This window comes from Lygodium microphyllum, chromosome 10, assembly GCF_053477565.2.
Source record: "Lygodium microphyllum isolate KBCC chromosome 10, Lygodium_microphyllum_v1.1.10, whole genome shotgun sequence".
Lineage (NCBI taxonomy): Eukaryota > Viridiplantae > Streptophyta > Polypodiopsida > Schizaeales > Lygodiaceae > Lygodium > Lygodium microphyllum.
The window spans coordinates 52,813,075-52,834,583 of record NC_141144.1 but is presented as its reverse complement, the minus strand read 5'-3'; the positions used below and the strand labels follow the sequence as shown (position 1 = coordinate 52,834,583).

General features: G+C 35.3%; 1 protein-coding gene across 5 annotated transcripts in view; it reads right to left on the bottom strand.

Annotated features, from left to right (window-relative positions):
• The window catches only part of LOC148029999 (uncharacterized), a 127,254-nt gene that overhangs the window by 78,319 nt on the left and 27,426 nt on the right, over nucleotides 1-21,509 (bottom strand). For 2 of the 5 annotated variants that reach the window (XM_087687180.1, XM_087687179.1), the window contains exon 2: nucleotides 7,360-7,435. In XM_087687180.1, coding sequence (XP_087543306.1) covers nucleotides 7,360-7,435 — 76 coding nt within the window. Of the gene's footprint in view, nucleotides 1-2,071; nucleotides 2,227-7,359; nucleotides 7,436-18,865; nucleotides 19,101-21,509 lie in introns of those variants that run through there. The other 3 variants (XM_087687178.1, XM_087687181.1, XM_087687182.1) reach the window with 3 other exon arrangements.

Here is a 21,509-nt window from a genome sequence, read left to right as displayed (position 1 = left end):
TGAACATGTTCAAGCCAACAACTATTGAGGATGCAATTTCTTTGGCCCATAATGCTGAAGATAAAATTCAAGGACAAGAGAAGAAACCACAACAATTCCCAATTAACAGTAACTTCGATATAAAGCAATTCAATTCTAACTTTCAAAGATTCAATCAAAATTGCTTTATTCAATTTTCTTTCCGTAAATCTTAGACCACAAACCCCTATTTTACCATCGAACACAAATCCAAATCCTAAGCCATCTTTCCAACTAGATCCCAACATCTCTAAACTACCAGCTATTACTAATAATGTTTTCAAAGCCATACGATCTCATGGATAAGCCACAAGGGGCCACAATATTTAACAAAATAGATCTTAAATTTGGATACCATCAAGTATGATTGGATACACCTGATATTTTTAAAATTGCATTTAAAACACAATTTGGACATTATGAAATCTTTGTTATACCATTTGGTTTAACTAATGCACCAGCCACATTTAGTCCTATGATGAATCGCATATTTTTGAAGCATCAGCATTGTATAATTATTTTCTTTGATGATATATTGGCTTTCAATAAGAACGAGAATGAACATTATGAACATTTATTCTTAGTTTTCAAATTATTGAAAGAGAATCAATTATACGCTAATCTTAAAAAGAGTGAATTATTCCAAACTCAAATTGAATTTCTTAGGGCATATTATTTCATCTGATGGTATTGAAGCTAATCCTAAAAGGATAGAAGCAATTTTGAATTGACTGATACCTGAAAATGTGCATGAACTATATTCTTTTTTAGGTCTTGCTAGCTTTTACAGAAAATTTGTGACAAATTTTTCATTGCTTGTATTGCCTTTGACAAAATTATTAAAGAAAGGTATTATATATCATTGGTCTGAAAATCAGCAAAAGTCTTTTGATTTACTGAAACACGCCTTAACACATGCCCCTGTATTGCAATTACTTGACTTTAATAGACCATTCTTCCTAGTAGTCTCACTGACACTAGTGGATCTAGAATAGGAGCTGTCCTTATGCAAAATTCATATCCCATAGCCTACTCTAGCTGCAAACTTAAACCATTTGAACTCAAGTATTCTACCTATGATAAGGAATTACTAGTTGTAGTACAAGCTTTACGTCAATGGAAACACTATTTAATGGGATCTGAATTCATGATCAAAACTGACCAACAAAGTATCAAACATCTGCTTAGTCAGCCACAAATTTCTGACCGTCATATTAAATGGGTTACTTTTATTCAAAAATTTTATCCACTTATCCAATATCAACCCGAAAAAGAAAATGTTGTTGTCGATGCTTTGAGTAGAATACAAACTATCCATAATATCTCTGTAATATCTTTTGATTCCCTTAACCCTATGAAAGATACCTATGATCAAGTCCCCAGTTTTCAAGTTGATTGGAATAAAATAGTTGCAAATAACTGGATTCCAATAGATTCATTGTCTTATTTTGATGGATTTATGTTTTATGAGAAAAGGTTGTGTATAACTGTTCCATTTCGATCATTTGTGTTGCACGAAATTCATTGTTGCACGAAATTCATTGTCCCCCATACCAAGGCCATAGAGATATTATTTTTACTTTACATATATTGGTTGAAGATTTTTACTGGCCACAGATGAAATCTGATATTTCTAACTTTGTATCTTAATGTTTAATTTGTCAAAGAGTTAAGCGATACCATGGTAAGCAATATGGTTTATTAATGCCTTTACTAATTCCTGAACGACCATATGAACATATTTCAATGGATTTTATTATTGGTTTGCCTAACAACCAAGCTAATCATGACATGATTTCGACTATTGTATATCGATTTAGCAAACAAGCATATTTCATTGCATGCAAGAAAACATTAACTGCATCTCAAGCTGCTCAATTGTTTTTGAAAACTGTTTTCATTAACCATTGTTTGCCAAAAGTTATTATTTCTGACCGTGATTCTAGATCTTGCAATAATTTTTGGACTATTTTTTTGCTAATTTAGGTATAAAGATTGATTTCTCATTTTCATTTCATTCTGAAACAAATGGATAATTAAAAGCTACTAACAATATAATTTTAGATCTTTTGCGTGCATACACAATTTCAAAACCACAAACATGGGATATACACTTACATTTACTTCCGTTTGCATACAATAATACACCACATACAGCTACACAGAAAGCACCTTTTGAAATCATTTATGGATATAAATCGCCTACACCTGTTACATCATTGTCAAACAAAGTTAAAGGTGCTGATGATATTGCCAATATACATGCTACTATTTTTGCTGAAGTCAAATATATGATTACGAAAGCGAAGCAATCATACACTAAACAAGCTAACAAGAAAAGAAAAGCTATGAGTTTCAAAATTGATGATTATGTTTGGTTATGCATTGAAAAGAGACGATTACAAAGTGTTGAGAAACATCCTATTGTTAAGTTAGCCCCTAGATTTTATGGACCTTTCAAGATCATTCACAAAATCAATGACAATGCATTTAAATTAGAATTATCCCAACACTGAAAAATCCACAATACTTTTCATATCAGTTTGTTACGACCTTTTAGAGGCCAATTACATGTTCACCCTGTCTATGAAAACTCTCCTTTGTTAAAAGAAGAAATTAAAATCCTTGAACCTGAAACTATTCTATATACTAACTTTCTGACTACTAGAACTGGCCGTAGATATTCTAGATATTTGGTTAAGTTTAAAAATCATCCTGCTGAAGAGGCTCAATGGATGCACGCCCGTGATCTAAATGCTTACCCCTCACTACTCGCTCCACATTGAGCTAATAGCAATTAAGAACAATTGCTATCCCACCCCGAGGATATGATGCCAGGAGGCATATTCCACGGTGGATTCTGTGGGGTTTTGCGATGGATTCCATAAAACTATATTTATTTGCTGAGGCTCCTACACAAGGTGAATTCCTTGTGTGTGGATTTGACGGGGGTGCGTGTTCTTTTCGAGCGTCATGTTAATTTCATGTGCATGTGGGTGACTCCACAGTGGGTGATTCCACAAAATACATATTTAAATTAATGGACATTTATGAGTTTAGAGTGCACTCGTATTAAATTAAGGTTAGGACGGAATTCCAACCTATTTATTTATTTTGTAGCTAAAGACTGCTAGGTATTCACTTTTCTCGGTTTAATTTTATTATTTTCCAACAATTGTGAATACTTCAGTTGATGTGTAGAGTAGGCAGCGGTGGCATTGGAAAGCACTAGGCATAGCATGTATTCAAATTATCTAGAATAAATTATCATTTTTTATGGGTGTGCGTCTTATTATTAAAGATAAGGCACTAATATCTATTTAGACGTGCTTATTTATTGAAGCACTCGATAAATATTTATTATTTTGTATGCGCATGGATGCACGGTTTAAATATTTCACTATTGGACATTGTATTTGGGCACAACTCGACTCTTGGGCCACCCAACTGGTTTATTCTTTATTTGAAAAAAAGTAAATACAAAAGCTAAAGCATGCTTATTGTAAAAGTGAGCTTATTTTTACCTTTGATACGAATACAATTTTAAGTACATGCCTTGTGAAGCGCTCACACAAGGCATGGGGGGAGATTGTACCCAATTGGTCTTTTTGCTTCATGTCGTGCAAGTCTATTCTCTTGATTTTTGAGCTTAAAGTAGAGTTCTTTGTTCTTGGAGACCTTCTGATGCTTGTTATATATGCATCCAACATCCGATTTGCGCACCAGGTAAAGCCTCGAAGTGTAAATCTTAATTTTTAAAATAAAAAATCCAAAATTACTTGCTAGCATTATGGAAAACCTTGTTATTATCGATCTGGTTGTTGTGTTTTCTTACCATCCAATAATAATCAAAGCACGACCCAATTTCACAATATCGAGAAGTTACTTGAATGCAACTTTGATTGAACTATGAACACATTACAGTATGAAATAAGGTATACCTATTTCTTTGCATGCTCTATTGAAGATGAAAGATTCTAGGCATGACTCAAATGCGACTATTTTGCATGATGATGATAGATATCATGATTTTGTATTTCAAAAAAATGGATTAGGAGGTTATAATTAAAAATTATTCCATTACACAAGGTTAAATCTACATTTCAAGGCATTAGATATAATGAAACAAGGAAAATTAAAGGTTTAGAAATTTCTATGGGTAAGTATAAAGGAAAAAGTGATTCCTTAGTTGCACCTCTTTCGATCATGAGAGATTATCCTTGATATGCTTTTTAGACATCAAATTAACTCTACCATTGATTATTATACTAGCACAATAACTTTTGAATTCTAAGGACAGACAATCTCTATGATTAGCTACCTTAAATTTGAAGTGTATTCAATAATCAATCACACATAAGCTACCCGAGCACTAAGAAAGCCATACAAGGTATACATGATTTTTATAATTGAAGTTAAAAAGTCTAAGTCTTGTCCATTGTCATCCCCATAGAAAACGTTTTTAGACTCATATAGACCTGGTTTTATAGATAATTATCCACTTAAGTTACCATCACTACAAGGATAATCAAATTAAAAAATTGAACTTTTTCCATTGCACAAAACTCTATAGATACACAGTCCTTTCTATCAAAAAGAAATTCAAAGACAACTGATTGAATTGTTAGATAATAGTTTGATTAATCCTAGTGTTTCTCCTTTTGTTACACTTGTCTTGTTGATTGAAACAAAAAAACATATAGAAGATGTATTGATTATCAAGCCTTAAACAAAGTGACTCTTAAAAATCAATAGAGCTAATTTCTAGATGAATTGCTTAATAAACTTAAAGGAGATAAAATTTTTGGCATGATAGATCTCAAACTAGAATATTATGAAATTTGCATGTATTTAAGACTACATTTAAGACGTGGTTTGGTCACTATGAATATATTATTATGCCTTTTAGTCGTACTAATAGAGGAGCTATGTTTACCTACATGATAAATAGAAATTTTCAAGATGATCAAGGTTTTGTAATTGTTTTCTTTAATTATATACTTGTTTTCAATAAATCAAAACAGGAATATAAGAAATTTCTTCACATTGTTTTTGTACTATTGCACAAAAATCCTTTGTATTTGAATCTTGATAAGAGTTCATTCTTCTGAAATCAAATTGAAAATTTGGGTCATATAGTTTTTACTAAAGTTATCATAGTTGATCGTTTAAAAAAATGTAAACTATAAAAGATTTACCTAATCCCAAGAGTTCGCATGAAGCTCAAACTTTTCTAGGATTAGCTAGATTTTACAAAAAAAATATTAGAAATGTTTCCCTGATTTCTTTGCATTTGACTATATTGTTGCGAGAAAATATTCTTTTTTCATAGGGGCCCTAGTCAACAAAAATCTTTTATTACTTTGAAATCCCATGCACCCATTCTCTAGTTGCTTGATTTCTCCCAACCTTTCTTTCTTGTTGCCACCACTAATGCTAGTGGTCCATATATAATCACTATTTTAATATAGAATGATCATACAATCACCTATAAAAGTCATAAATTAAATATCACAGATATGCCATAATCAAGTATATGGATGAATTCTTCCTCATGCCATATGAATCCACACTCCATGCAAATGCAAAGTCATTTAGATATGTTGGACCGGGATCCGAGGGAGTGGTTGTGGCTAGCTTTAATAGTCGCCCAAAAGCTAGTTAGCTCCATTGCTAATAGAAGCTAGGTTGGTAGACACATCTTGATGTAAGTTGACATTGGATTGGGCCCATCACATAACCAAGGAAAAGCATAGCATAGTGGATGCTTTCTCCAATATCTTTTAGCGATTCTTCTTGTTTCTTATGGCTTGTATAAGCTCATGGGTGCCTAGCAATCGGTATTTGTTTCTTATGGAAATCCAATGGTCAAGTCTATGTAGGCAATCTAGGAACCCTTTGGTCTTGAAGGTTAGACCCCTTCCATTAGGAACCTACCAATGCAGAGGGCCTATCATAGTTTCTCCTCATTTGTGGACCTTAGAATATTTGGCACTTGGAGTATAGATATATGACTTGAGAGATATATATTTGAGTGAATTCCAACAATCTACCATCTCGAGCCTATATGTTTGAGAATATGGTGACATGATGAAACTCAAGGAATATAATCTCATTCAATGGGTTGGCTAGGAGGTTGATCTTGTTTGCTCCATCAGGGTATGGAGAGACATTTACAAGGGTGTATATCTAGAGTTACTATAGTAGGAATTAGGATATTGAAATGGGGCGAATCCTAGAGGGCCAAAGATTGATATAAGGATCCCCTAGGACTCACTAGCCCCACCTCACTAAGAGCCTATGAAAGCTAGGACATGTGTGGGGCAATACAAATTTTAACTATATTGGATATTTGAGTGCAAGTGGCAGATAGAGTTAGAGGTCTAGAAGGGTAGCCATTTACTTTTAGATAGAGGGTAACAAAGTCTTGCCTTCCTCAACAACCCTTGGAGGAGGATTAGACTCATAGGCCTCCAAGGAAAGACATGACAATTCGATCAATAAATAGCTTGGTCAAGCATCTAGCAGGGGCATCTTTGGATCCAACAAGATAGTCATTTAGATATGTTGGACCGGGATCCGGGGGAGTGGTTGTGGCCAGCTTTAATAGTCGCCCAAAAGCTAGTTAGCTCAATTGCTAATAGAAGCTAGGTTGGTAGACACATCTTGATGTAAGTTGACATTGGATTGGGCCCATCACATAACTAAGGAAAAGCATAGCATAATGGATGCTTTCTCCAATATCTTTTAGCGATTCTTCTTGTTTCTTATGGCTTGTATAAGCTCATGGGTGCCTAGCAATCGGTATTTGGGTAGCACAACTGTAACAGGATGGAGTCGACAAGTTCTTCTCGCTTGGAGTGCCTGGAGACTCTGAACAAAAACGTATGGTTATGTACCACAATTAGAGGGCATCAATGTATAGCACCTCGGGGGAGCTCTAATCCAGTCACTCTGTGACAGTTGGAAGCAGCTATAGGAAGACTCTTGACACAGGCGAGAGCTTTGGGCAGCAGTTTGTTCACACTTGGAGTGGCCATGGCGTGTTCTTAACCTTACAGGATGGCCACCCTTGGCCGTGCTATAATCCTCCTCGGCTATGCTATACTTCTCGTCCATGGCTGCTATCCTCTATCCTTCCCATACTGCCATGAGCGGCTTGTAAATACAGGTCTTTTAAGTGAAATTGCCTCTCTCTCTCTCTCTGTCTCTCTCTCTCTCTCTGCACATACACAGAAGTACGGGAGAATCTCATATCCTTCATTATTTAGATATTCGCCATTTTGTGGGCTTTTACTTATATCGTGAATGAAATACTAAGAGAGATGCAACATCAGTTACCTCTGGACCTTGAGCTTGTGCTGCATTTCTTGCAAAGCCGGTGTATTTCCGGTACCTGTCAAGGATCTTCCGTGCACTGCAACAGAAGAGATCCAACCTTAGAGACCTCCTAAGCTAGTTCGATGCAGACAGTGACATGCTGTTTCATAGACATCGTCGACCTTGTATCTTGTCATATCAATGCATGTACACAAAACTCACGTGTCTGCTTCGCTATCTCAGGCTAAATCGACATTAATCCCTTCACGATTGTGCACCAGAAAAAATCAAGACCGCGCTATCAAAGTCTCTTTCGAAAACGTTTATGAGCGACGTTGGGTCTCAACTTTGGGCTCCATATTTTTATACCTTAGCTGTTTTTGTAAGATTTCATGGAATGCAAGACTTAAATGCTATTTTTTAGATGTTATGAACTCTTTCCTATCCAAATATTTGAGCCATATCAAAATAGCATCAATGTTTCAAAAGGACCTTTCAAATTCTAATTAGTTCAGTATCGAAATATGCTTAAAAATACACTCTATTTTATGATTACTTTAATATCTGAATATGATTATTTTACTATGTATGATTACTTCAACACTAAAATGTTCTACAACATTTTTGCAATCTGGTGGCTTGACAAATGAATGATAGACAGAAGACAAGTAGAAAGTGTTGATTTAGCAATCTCATAGATATTTTAAGTGATTGGATTTACTCATATCACATGTGACTATTGTTACATAGAATGACATGATTAGATTTGTTTATATCAAATGTGACTATTGTTATATAAAGCGATACCAAACATTAAGCATGTATACAAAGCACCAATGCATATTTTTGAAAGTACAAACATTCATAGCTCAATTGAATTACACACTAGCCATGATAACATACACCAAATTAATGCCAATGTTACAGAAACAAAAGAAGATGTGCACACAAAGAAAAGCTACAAGCACACTCATAGAGACAGAGAGAGAGAGAGAGAAGCTCTCAAAGCTAGACTTCACTACATATCAAGGAACACTCATAGGAGAAGAAAATGCCATTTTCTTCCACCTCAAAGGTATGCTATTTTTTTTCCCTTTCTACCATATTGTTTTTCTATTGTTTTTGTACTTCATGAAACATATATTGAGTTGTTGATATAGATACGAAGCTTTGCATGAGCTTTTTAGGCTTAATACGGGGTTACATATGTAGTTAAATTTTTTGAATCACAATGGACAATATAAGATTACACGTGCAATTTAACATTAGATTATAGGTGTTATGACTACAATTTATATATGGTTTGAAATGTGTTACGATTATGATTCTTTATTTTGATTTATGATTTTTGCAAATGCCTTATCTCTAGTATCTAGGTCAAATCATTTTCCTCCTTGTGTTTTAATTTGCATGCTTATCTAAAGGTGAAAGAATAAGTGGGGCATCTCCATTGAACTATATATTTCATTTCTATATTAGGTTGCTCTCAAATATTTGGTGCTTGAGGCACAGAAAGGTTGATGCTTTGTGACTTAATAGTGGTTTGGAATTCAAAAATTCATGTTGTAATCAATCCATGCATGTCCTTGAGGTACTTGAATATTGTAAAGCTCTTTGTCTACACATTTCCCTACGAGTTTAAACGTGATGTGTTATTTGATAATGGGTTTCTAATTTATTTTTTCTTTTTTTGGTTTGCTATGGGCTTGTGAATTTAGGATTTAGAGTCAGATTAGATTTTTTATCATTGCTACTTAGAGAAGAGACAAAAGAAGAAGGTGAAGAAGAACATTCAAAGGCATGCCTTATGTTTCCTTTGATGTTTAGTTGTATTTCTTGTACTCTGATTATTAATTGTTATTGCAATGGCTAAGTGTATGAGAATGTCATAACTATTGTTTTACATCGTTAGGTTATTTTTGGAACTCATATGAGGATGTATATATTGTATGTACATGACACTATATGTATTTAGATGGAGAGGGTTGGATATCTAACCTTATTAAAGCCATCATTAATACCTATTTTAGAGGCCATGATAATTTAACTATCAAGAGGAGTTCGTTATTGTGATATGGTAATAGGTATTTGGGGAAAATCCTATACATTGGATTCAAGGTTGATACTTATTAGCCTAACTCTGAAACAAAAACTTGTCATATCCTCCTTATTTCATTAATCCCATTTTAGAGGCCCTGGTATTTGAGCTATCAAGACAAGTCTATTATTGTGATCTGGTAATATGCTAATTGGGAAAAATCCTATACATTGGATTCAAGATTGGTAGTTACTAGCCAAAGTATGAAATAAAATATTATCATATCCTCCTTATTTCATAGAGATTGATTTAGGTTCAAGGGGCTCATGTATGGTCAAAACTTTGAGAGAGCTTATGTATATGCATACACATTGACCTTTGCATACATATTTTCCTAGTCTATGCATACACATATATTATGCATAGACTACACTAACATATGTATATGTGTAAGCATGTGTGTTTGTATACGCACACACACACACACACACACACACACACATCATGTGTAGTCATATGTATATGTTCATGTGTCTACATATTCTATATGTATGTGTGTGTACAATCTATATGTATAGGTAGCTTGTCTATGTATTATGTATATGTAAGTATATACATAACTAATAGAGTTATGGGTATGCATAGCATATGTATAGGTTATTATACATGGTATAAGTTTACATATGTGTATTCGTAGCCAATTATGTGAATGTGTACACTATGACTTGTACATATATGCAATCTATCTATGTTAGCCTTGTGTGTACTCATGTTGTATCATGCCAATAATCTTGATATGTTATATTTCTATAGATGCATTTGATCATATTATTGCAAATGTTGATGTGAGTGGGGTTGTAATGAACCTTAGTAAAAAATCTTAATTAAAACCATAAAAGAATTTTGTTTTAGTCATCCCGTCAACCAACACCAATGTTATTCTCAAGATCATCTTGCATCATCATCATATTTGTTGTGTACTAGTTTTGAAAGCAACACTAGGGATAAGATCATTTGACTGAGGCAAAAAGAACAAGCATGAACAAAGCAAGGCACATCCTTGTAGACCATGCCTAATATGAAGTGAGACTAAAGGCTAGATAAAACCTCATGCGATAAGGCTTGGCCTATTGGTTATTTATTATATGATGTGTGGCTAGTCCATGAGAGTGAGAGAGATCAAGAGAGGGAGAGGGAGAGAGATATATATAGAGAAGAGAGAGAGATATCAAGGGAGATATTAAAAGAAAGAGAGAGAGAGAGAGGGGGGGTAAGATACCAAGAGAGACATAGGGAGGTGGAGTGAGAGAGAATAGAGATAAGAGTATACGGTAAGAGAGACTAATATTGATGAAATAACAATAGAAAAGCGAATAAATAATATTGAGAATCTAGACCACAATAACTAAGCATTCTAGGATCCTTGTGAGTACCTAAGATGCCAAGTTAATAGAAAATAAATTATAGATACTTAGGAGGAAATTTATATAGAATTACCTTCCCATGGTAATATCTAGTCCATGCTTTAGAATTTCCAAATTATGAATGTTTAGAATTGTGACGATGAAATCATTGATTCATTATATATCACAATTAACTTTTTTTTTTGAATGAAAATATTTAAGGAAGTTATAATACTTATGAATCTGGATTGAGAAACTATGATAATTATCCTTTAAAAATCTGTTAGTAAGAAAACATTAACCTCTTGAGCTAGTAAAGGTTAGGAAATATAAACTCTTTTTCCTAGGAAACTATCTCAAAAGGTATTTGGATGAGCATTTTATTTTTGGGTGCGGAACCTTGATGAAGTTGATATAAAAAGATAACTTTGACCTTTCTAAAAAGAAAAACCTTCGATACTCAAAATAAAAGTATCTTCTTATTACTTAAATCGGTAATGAGATAGCTCAATGAAAAGTGTCATCAGGAAAATCCAAGACCCAAGATTAAGAATCATGACAAAAAGGTTAAGGGAAACCTATGCTTATAAGCTTATGGCTTACATAAATATTCATGCATAAGCATATTTTATCATATTACTTGCCATATTAAAAAAAATACTTTCAGTATTTATAGATGCTGCTAAGATTTAATTTATCTAAAATTGAATAATCATAGGATGTGCATACTAAACAAAATTTTAGCTAAATCGATAATCTTTCAAGTCCCATTCTTCATTATTTACAATATTGGGACTCCAAAAAGACATATTTAAGTCTCCCAAAGCTAGCATATGACACATCATTAGAAATCTGATGAAAAATGGAATCGATTGAGCTATTGAACAATGAATTTGGAGCAGCTTTGTGAGAGTTATAGCAAAGAGAAAGTTTTAATCATGAGTCCTAAAATTGTGAAAATTTTCCATTGTCACTAATAACATGTTACTAGACTTCCCCCAAGAGTAGATGCACTATCTCTTTATCAAGGAAGCTAGGTTACTACTTTAGATTGCTAGGATTGGCATTGGATATGAGAGGTATGTTCATAGAGACTTGTTGAGAATGCTAGGAGGCGTCAAGGAGCCACAGGGCTCTTGTCGTAATTCCTTGGGCATGCTACGACAAGCTTACCCCCTAGGAGCCCAAGTGGCATCCAAGAAAGCCCTCATAATAGTTGAGGGTAGATCTGATGGATTTATTTTGGCCTTCAGGTGGAGTTTTGATATAGACTAGAATAATTATGTTTTTTTTTTAAAGATAATAAATTCAAACATATATTTTATTTTTGAAATTATTTACTTTCCTTTGTATTCGAGTGCTCAGTGTATGCCTAACTTTTGTGAATGAACATCATTTAACAGATTAACTAACAAAACTATTTTTATATGTCAAACTAAATTGTATTAGCATATTTGAAAACTATAATACTCCTCCAAGGAAGAAGGTGATTAGATCGCATCTTTCCTATGGCAACATGGACTTCGTTAGTTGAGAGGATTTTATGAAAACTCAAGTGCTAGATAAGAAGGGGATGAGGATAAGCTAAGAAGCCTAGAATGCTGACTATCCCAGTATGTTGTCTTAGAACCCAGCTATTATTGTTTTTGGAGCTAGAGTTGAAACACACCTCAAACCCATAAGGATTAACTTGAAAACGGAAATCTAAGTTATATGCTATGGTCCTCTATCAACCATCTATCATTAGCTTGTAAGGTCACTACTTTGTTATCATCTTGCAAGTCAAAGCAAACCATTACCCCAGTTGGTTCAAAGAGAGTGAGAAACCAGGGGAAATTATGTACATGGACCCTTGGACCGATCGGGTAAAGTCTAATTTGGCCTCCTAAAAAGGCATTCATTTGGTTTTAATGATGACACACTAGGTCCTTTCTAAGCTTACCTAATCTAACAATCCTGAGGAGTCCACCTTATAGAACATGTAGGATACTGCATGAGTTCAAAAGAAAGGGTGTTATATTTAGTAAAATTTATAGGATTATATTTACAAAAGGGATTTCACATAGATTAAGCATAGATAGAAATATAATTTCATATAATTTTTGAAAATAATTGCATATAATATATTTATGTGCACTCTCAAAGTGCAATATTGTGTCAGCATTTTGTCCCTTACAATGTACCCCATATCCAAAGTACATGGATACCCATGTATACATACAATCTACCAATCCACCCCTATTTAGCATCAGGGTCTTCTAGGAAGATCATCATAGACCCATAGGGGTTAAAATACACTTTGACATCTAAGGAGTTTACAGCCAAAGCCCCCCTTGGCACCCTTGTCACCTCCTAGCCTAACATTGTCCTATGGAGAGACCTTTAATTGTCAAGAAACCAAAACAATTTCCTTTAATATCTCAAAAGAGAAGATATAATCCACAACTTATTTCTCCTTAGAATGCAATCACATAACGCAACACATGACAGTCTCCCCTAGTGTTTAGGACGTGATACTTCTCAAACCCTCTTCATACTTTTCAAAGGTCATATGTTTTCCTCTAAATGATACATCACTTTAGCATACATTACATTTTGCAAGCATGAGCAAGGCATCTATCTTTACTCCTAGTGGTTATGTCCTCTAAGGAATAATCATGATTAGTTCATAATGAATAATTATTTTTGTATTCTAAAAATATTGTAACTCGTAATTTCCTCCTAAATGCACAATCACTTAAGGATATTCATGGATCTTGTTACATGAAGATGACACCTTCAGTGTTGCAAGTTATAACAATAGTGGACTAGTTATAATCTAATCAATCAACTGCTCAATCATTTGACTTAGTAAAACTTTCTTTAAATCTACCCAAAGACTTGAATAGATGTTGGTATGGATGGGACTTGGTTCATATGTGCAACCTCTTGTCATGCTCCCTTTTCACCACTTCGGGGCCATCATAATAACAAGCAATATTCTTCTAACTCATTCTTTGATCTATGCCTTCTTGAACCCCTAGAGCACCTCCAAACCTACATGTCTTTGAAATAGAGCTTGGCAAGGAAAACCAAATATGTAGATTCTTAGCAGAGCAGGGTAGTATCTAGGTCACGAGGAATGAATAATCTAAGTGTTATCTCTCTCTCTATTATCCTCTCTTGTTACTATCTCTCTTCTGTCTAACTCTCTCTCTCATTCAATTATCCTTCATCTCATCTTACTATCTCTCTCTAATTTTCTCTCTTGTAATTATCCTCCCCTCTTATCTCTTTAACCTCCTCTCTCTCACTACCTCTCCCTTTAACTACTATCTCCTACTACCTTCTCTCTCTCTCTCTCTCTCTCTCTCTCTCTCTCTTTGTGGTTTGTGTTCAATAGTCCAATACTAAAATAATTGATGGTATAACACCTTAGTTGTAATAGGCTTTTGTATAGCCTTTGACTAACCCATCACCAAAAAGAGTGCTTTGCTAACCATGTACTAGCTTTGAGGAGACGAATGTGCTACAAGGTCACCACTTTTGACATCATGCTATGAGGTTTGTGGATGCTGTCAGGATGCTCGTGATGATGTAGACAATGAGCATGAGAATGATGATGTATATGATGATGATGGTTTTTTTTCCCCACATGATGATAGTTCTTCACATTTTATTAATGATATATCCTCTCTCCCTTGAAGGAATCAAGATATCCTCATCTCTAGAGAAACTAGGGCTATCACTTTTCCTATGGTGGTTTGATCCTATGATCCATGGGTTAGGATCTACCACGCTTTCATTCTGCTACTCTAGTACAAGCATTCAACTTCAAATGGATATTATGAATCCAAAGATAGGTTTCTCGCAACATATTGGCTAAATTAATTAGAGAAGTAGGGTCCATTACAAGTATAAGACATATTGCATCTTTCTAGGCTTCTACCCATCTTGAAAGGTATAATATGCTTTAAGTTTTTATCATTATCTTACTCCTAAAGTATACTGAATGATCAACTTGTATGGCTTTTCTTTGTTAGGAATCTTGATTCAAATCAAGGCAACTAGCTTGGATATGCCCTAGCTCATTGCAATGGAAACATCAATGAGTGATGCATCTCCTCAAAATATGTCATCACTATTTGAAGTCACCAAAGCTTTAGATCTAAAAAGAGCATCTTCAAGATCTTTGGGTCACAAGGATTCTAATTGAGTGTCTAACGGAAAACTTAACCCTCAACAAAACTTGGCCACATGTTGAGTAATATCCATACCCAAAGCATACTTTTTGAGAGTTATGAATCAAGAGTAATATGCTTCTAGGATCAATTCTAGTTAGCAAAGCTTGAAGAACTCCTTCATCTTTAAGATAGGATGTTAGAGGATTTTTTGTCTATATTGTGAAAACATCTAACAAGTCATATATTAAATTCTTCCACGGTTTACATGTAGAATAGTAAAAGGTAAGATCTGCCACTTATTTCCTCATTGTAGTTATTTCACAATGCATGAAAAGATAGGTGGTGAGGATGCCAAGATTGTGATAAGGTAGAATATCCATGTCAAGTCACACAAGTCAAAAAGAGGAAGTTTGCATACATATGGCCTAAATTAATGAAGTGACTTATTTTAACACTTCACATACAAAAACTTTGGAGAGGGGAACATGAGAATTAAAAAAGAGAAAAAAGTGGAGAGAGAAAACAAGAACACTATATTAGAGAACTTGGGAATCTCCCAAGTCCCACTTTCAAATAAGGGGTAAAGATTTGGCCATGTGGCTACATCTTAACCCATGCTTCAAAGTGGGACTTGGAAAGACAACTTATATAGTAATTATGGTAAAGTCCACTTTCAAAAGTAAGGGGACAAGATTTGATCATGCAACCAAATCTTAACTAAATTAGGAATTCCCAAACTATATGAGAATTCCCAAATTCCCTAATATATAGTGTTCAAGGGCAACATGAAAAAAATGTGACTAAGTTTTGAAGCTCTTGGAGAGGCCACCATAGCTCATGAGAAAGTTGAAACAAGAGAGAAACACAATGGAAGTGGAGCCAATGACATCTTGGGAGTTTCTTTATGCTTACAATTAGTTGGATCTTGGATAGTGTCTACTACTATACTAATAATAACTACTAGGGTATTTGCTGTCATAAACCATTCACAAGGTGATTCTAAGTCTTCCACGGTGTCTTGTTTATGTATATGATGCTCTACTACTACTAGATCATTTCTAGACTAAGAATCCATGGTATTTTAAAGGATTGGAGGAGCAAAGGCTTGCATTTTCATTCTTCTAATAATAGTAACTAGTAGGGTATCTACTGTAATAAAGGTTTCTTAGGGGGTTCTAGAGCCTTTAGAGGCATCTCCTTCATGCATATGGTGCTTTGGGGATGAAAGAACACTGTTAGAATAAGAGTACATAGTTTTATGAAGATTTGGGATAGCATTGGGACTATTTTTATTTTTTATAATTAAACTATTATAATAGAGCCAAAGCACTAATTCAATCCCCATACAAATTTTTAGCAAGATCTAATGTATGGTGAAGCTTGAAAGTATGGCTCCGGATTGATAGGGACTACCATATATGATATTGTTTGAAAGTTTATGTATAGTTTCATAGCTAAAATAATTTAAGTAAGCCTATGTAATGTAGGGTTATGCTAGTGACAAGGTGCACTTTTTAGTCAAAATGTTAGAGCTTGGGTTATGTACTTGTACTTGAGCACATGTAGTGATTGTATTTGACAAACTCTATCATAAAAAGATTGAATCAAAGGATTTTCTAAGGGTTCCTATCTTGATGTTTTGTGTTTAAAATTGATTCTATTCCTCTCTTTTCTTATTCTTTTTATGCTTAAATATCTATATTCTTCTCGTCATGACCCTTTTGGTTAAGGCCTTTGATCGTATATGATCTAACATTGGTAAGCATGTTTTGAAGGCCATCGAAAGGTTGTAGAATGGGAGGCCATGCATATTGCTAAGAAATAGACAAATGATGTATGCTCCAGGAAGAGATGTCTTAAATCCCATACGTGTAGTGAGGAGAGTGGAACAACCCAACTTATATAAAGCATTGTACTTGACTATCACTTTCATAATGATGAATACAATATCATGATGCTTTCCTCCTTCAATTAGTGTCAGTGTCAGTTCAATACACAAGATTGTCTTTATAAGTCCAAGCTTCCATCTTGGAACCTAACTCACTTGTGTAACAATTGTCTACTCATTGTCCATGTCAACATGAATTTAGTCTTCATCTTCCGACCTCCATAGCTTCTTCCATGTATGTCATTACTGTGGCAAGATTGCCTATATAGCCAATGAATGTTTCCACCACAAGAAAAGAGAACGGCAGATGCATAATGATTACTACCAAGCCACTTCATGAATGAACAAGAAGAAGATGATGATGATGATGATGATTCTTCTACTACCATCAACAACTCCGATAGATTGTTTTAAAGAATTTTCATTGTATCTTTCATATGTTTTTTCCATAGCGGATCTCTATTTTTTCCTTAGTGTATTTTCTTGGTAAAAACCCTTGCCAAAGATATAAAGTTTCAAGCTTTAACTTGACTAGGTTGCTTATGAGCTAGTCTCCCAGGCTATGCCATCATGTAAGGGGGCAAAAGCTAGCAAGTGTAGGGATTCATCATTTAAGGGGGGATGTTGAGAAATAGACAAACGATATATGCTCCAAGAAGAGATGTCCCAAGTCCCATATGCATAGTGAAAGGATAGTGGAACAACCCAACTTTTATAAACCATTGTACTTGACTATCACTTTCATAATGATGAATACAATATCATGATGCTTTCCTCTTTCGGTTAGTGTCAGTGTAAGTCCATTACACAAGATTGTCTTTATAAGTCCAAGCTTTCCATTGGGGTTCACTCATAGTAAAGAAGACATGTCACCTGCATGCAAGGACTTAAAAAAAAAACCCTATTTATGAAGCTTGTAAAACTCATACATCCCCCTATTTAAGGTTATCAGATATATGCATGTATGACTTTTTATGTATTCCCTTTCTTAAATGTAAGTCTTCATAGAACATATACTAATTTTCTTTTTAAAAGTTGGAATTATCCTAAGCAATTAAAAGTATCAAAATGGTCATATCACAAAGTGATTTATGTAGTGGCACTTAGATACCATCGAAGTATGTGTTGCAATGTTTTTGAGTGCATGTGTCTCCTTACCTAATGAGCAGAGTGATTAGGGGAATTGAACCCCTTTATACTTAAAGTGACTACACCAAGTAGACACCAAGCTCTCTTTGGAAGAAGGGGAGTTGAATCTCTCTATTAAAACCATGGGAGAGTGCCAACTCTCCCCCTCCCACACTATGATTAATTCACTAACCCTAATATGTGAGGGTTTAGGGTTTTAACCTTACTTGTCAAGGTCTCTTGTATGCCATGGAGAAACCAATCTATGGAGAAAGGTGATCAAATGCATCCCCCCATCGTTTTTCCCTCTATCCCTTCCTTAAATTTAAGTTCAATATAGGAAATTAAGAGGGGTCTACCTCTCGTAGATTTTATGCCTTAGTTTTGTCAAGAGGTAGGGTGAGAACTGTGATGTGTTTTGTTGCCTATTTTTTGTATTAGCTTGATGCTCTTTGTGGTTGTGTTTATTTGCAGATCTATTCGTGGGATTTGACGGGCTGAGTCGCGCTATCCCGTGGTTGCCAATGACAGATGATTTTTTATGCCAAGAAGTGCCTAAAAATAGCAAAAAAATTTGAATTTCAGGGGAAAAATAGACTTCGTCGAAGACAACGATTGCAATCAGTACGATTTTAAGCGGCAATGCCCGAAAGTGCTTAAAAGATCCACTAGACGACAATTGGAGAATTTTCATAAATTTTTGGTGTGTCAGATGAGACACTGGTAGATGCTCGACAGTGGAGGACTTCAAGACAGATGCCCATGATTTTTTGGACTGCGAATCGGGTACCGGATGAAGAAACGGGGGTGCCTGGGAGACCAAGACCCAAAAGGGCAAGTGGAAAAGGACTTAAGAGAGCCCAAAATATGTGCCTTTTGGGGGCTCCCTTTAAAAGCCCCTAAAAAAATGAAAATCATGGGGGGGGGGAGGTGCGTCAGTTTTTTTTGGCGTAGGCAAAAGAAGGCCCTATTATTCTATTTTGTGGAGGAGGGGGACTATTGTACTTACAAACAACCCCCCCTTCTGATTACATGGCTGATTCTCCTGCTGTCTTCACTCTCCATCGCTGCCTTCAGCTTTAGAGATGGCTGTCCAGTTGTGGAGATGCAGATCTAGTCTTTCTCTCTCTTGTTTCCCTATCCTGCATAGAGGTTCCAAGAGGTTGAGGAGGCTGAAGGCTGAAGATTTAAGCTGAAATCCATGACTAGTTGGTCGATATATAGTCCTAATTAAATATTCAAAAAACCTGAAACACGCAAAAAGGCGGTATGCTCTATTTTATGAAAGAATTTTGCTTGTTTCTTATCGTTCATGGTCTAAATGGTATACACATGGGTTGAAATTTTATTTGAATGTTCCTTGTATTAATTTTTAGGGTTGCAATCACTCTTATTCAGAACCTGTATTGATTTACAGCAATTATAAATATTCAAAACCTGAAAAAACACTAATTTTGATGGATATTGATAGTTTCTTTGATTTTGAGTGAAATAAAATAAGAGAAAATGCTAAGTTTCAGTTCCAATGATTAGTCATCAGAAAAAACAAAAAAATACCTATTTTCTATTGAAAATAAATAGGAAAAATAGAGAAAAATAAAAAAAATGGATTTCTTGCATTTTAAAAAAATAAAAAAATGAAATCTATGTATGTGCATATTTAACGGGGCTGAAGCATGAGGTTAAGCCTCAGTTTGGCCCTTTTCCTTTGTGTTAAAGTGCTTATTTATTGATTTTACATACAAAAAATGACATAAAAGAACCTCTACACCTATGCATCGCAGTAAAATTTAAACGGTGAGGGGAAGGATGATGTTATACCATAGTTTAAGCGCTAAAATAATACAAAGTCTGATTGTTCTCTTTATGCATAACATTTAGGATGCGATTTATTTGGAAATAATGGATCTAGCAGTATGAGGTTTGCCTTGATGCTAGGTTCTTGCAACGAAGCACTGCGTATGAGCGGAAAATTCATTAAAAGGGTTGTTTTTGCACGATACATAGGCTGATTTTAAACCATAAGTGTTTATACACAATAAGGCATCCACCATTGCATGAACCATACACATGGTATCTATTCTTGGCATGCATAGCAATTGGTTGAAGTATAAATGACCCACGCTGGAGAGAGTGAGGCATCCAAGCTATAGGTCTAGATGGTGGGTTCAAAAGGACAAGTAAGTGAGGGCTGATACATTCTTGGAACGATATAATATTGGTACCAAGAGTAGATTCTATTTTGTATGTGTTATATGTGTTAGCGACACATTGAGGGGCCAATCCCCAAGGTGTAGGAGGATCGCAGTGGGGCCACCGAAATCAACCGAGGGGTGCCTCCTATGTTGTTCTACATGGTGAATTACACCAAAACGTGTAGGGCCTCCCTTTGAGGAGTCTGAGTGTAACATGCCCACCCTCAAATTGCGGGACACATCTTAGCAGCCCATCGAGAGATCAATCTAGAAGACGCCGCCCGACACTCCCAAGGAATGACACAGGGTTTGCCAACTAGGGTCTCTCGAGTCTACCCTGCAACGGAACTTATCCAACCGTTCCCACTAGTATTGACCTGAGTCCGGGTTCCTAGCAGGCGAGTCTTCCTAACAGCCTTCTAGCGTCGGTCTTCAGCCGCTCCACTTTGCGTAGATACAACTGGAACCAAGCAGATTCATACCGCACTTGGTTCAAAGAGAATGGAAAATGAGAGGGATGCATCGCTTGACCTCTCTGCCGTAGGGCATAGTTCCATTCCGGTCCCCTAAAACAGTATGAATCAGGGTTCTAAATAGAGGGAGAGAAAACACTAGAGGCAGACCTCACACTAAGTGAGCTTGTGAGCAAGTGTCTCATCGACAATACGACTGCTGATTAGAGTGCAGCAACACATAGCTGGCGAGCCCCTCTCAATATCCCCTTTGGCTGAAGAAAGAGTTTGCAATAAATTCTTCATCTCATTGGTCGAAAAAGAAGAAACATTCGATGATGAAGTGGGTGGAGTATCTAAAGAGTCTCCCATCTCAACAATCAGAAGCGACGCTTTCATGTCGGTCTCACTAGGTGTCGCACGAAATAATACGTGTGGGAATTTGTGAAAGTCGCTCGCCACATGAATGCTTGGCAAGATGGAAGCAAAAGATAAGAAGAGTACTAAAATCAAGACAAATACATGGAGTAAAAGAATGGTTAAGATTCTCATTCCATCAATTAGATATGTCCTCATTATAAGGAGAAGTAGAAACAAAAATTTTAATATTCTTGATATGTTCTCATAGATTTCTTGATTGTTACACACAATGAATAGAATAGATGAAGTTCAATGAATCAATTCACAATATAACTTCAAAGTTTGAGAGCATTGTTTGTCATGAATGTGCGAGTTGAAAGTGTTTTTGATAGTGTCGATAGGACACTTCCAAGTAATAAGGTTTTGTCACCCAAACCATTAACGGCTTGATTATTGTAGCAGATTTGTCACCCCATTCCATTCATCATAACTAGATAGAATGCTCCTCATCAACTGCTCCTTCATATCTTGTTGGATAGTTACC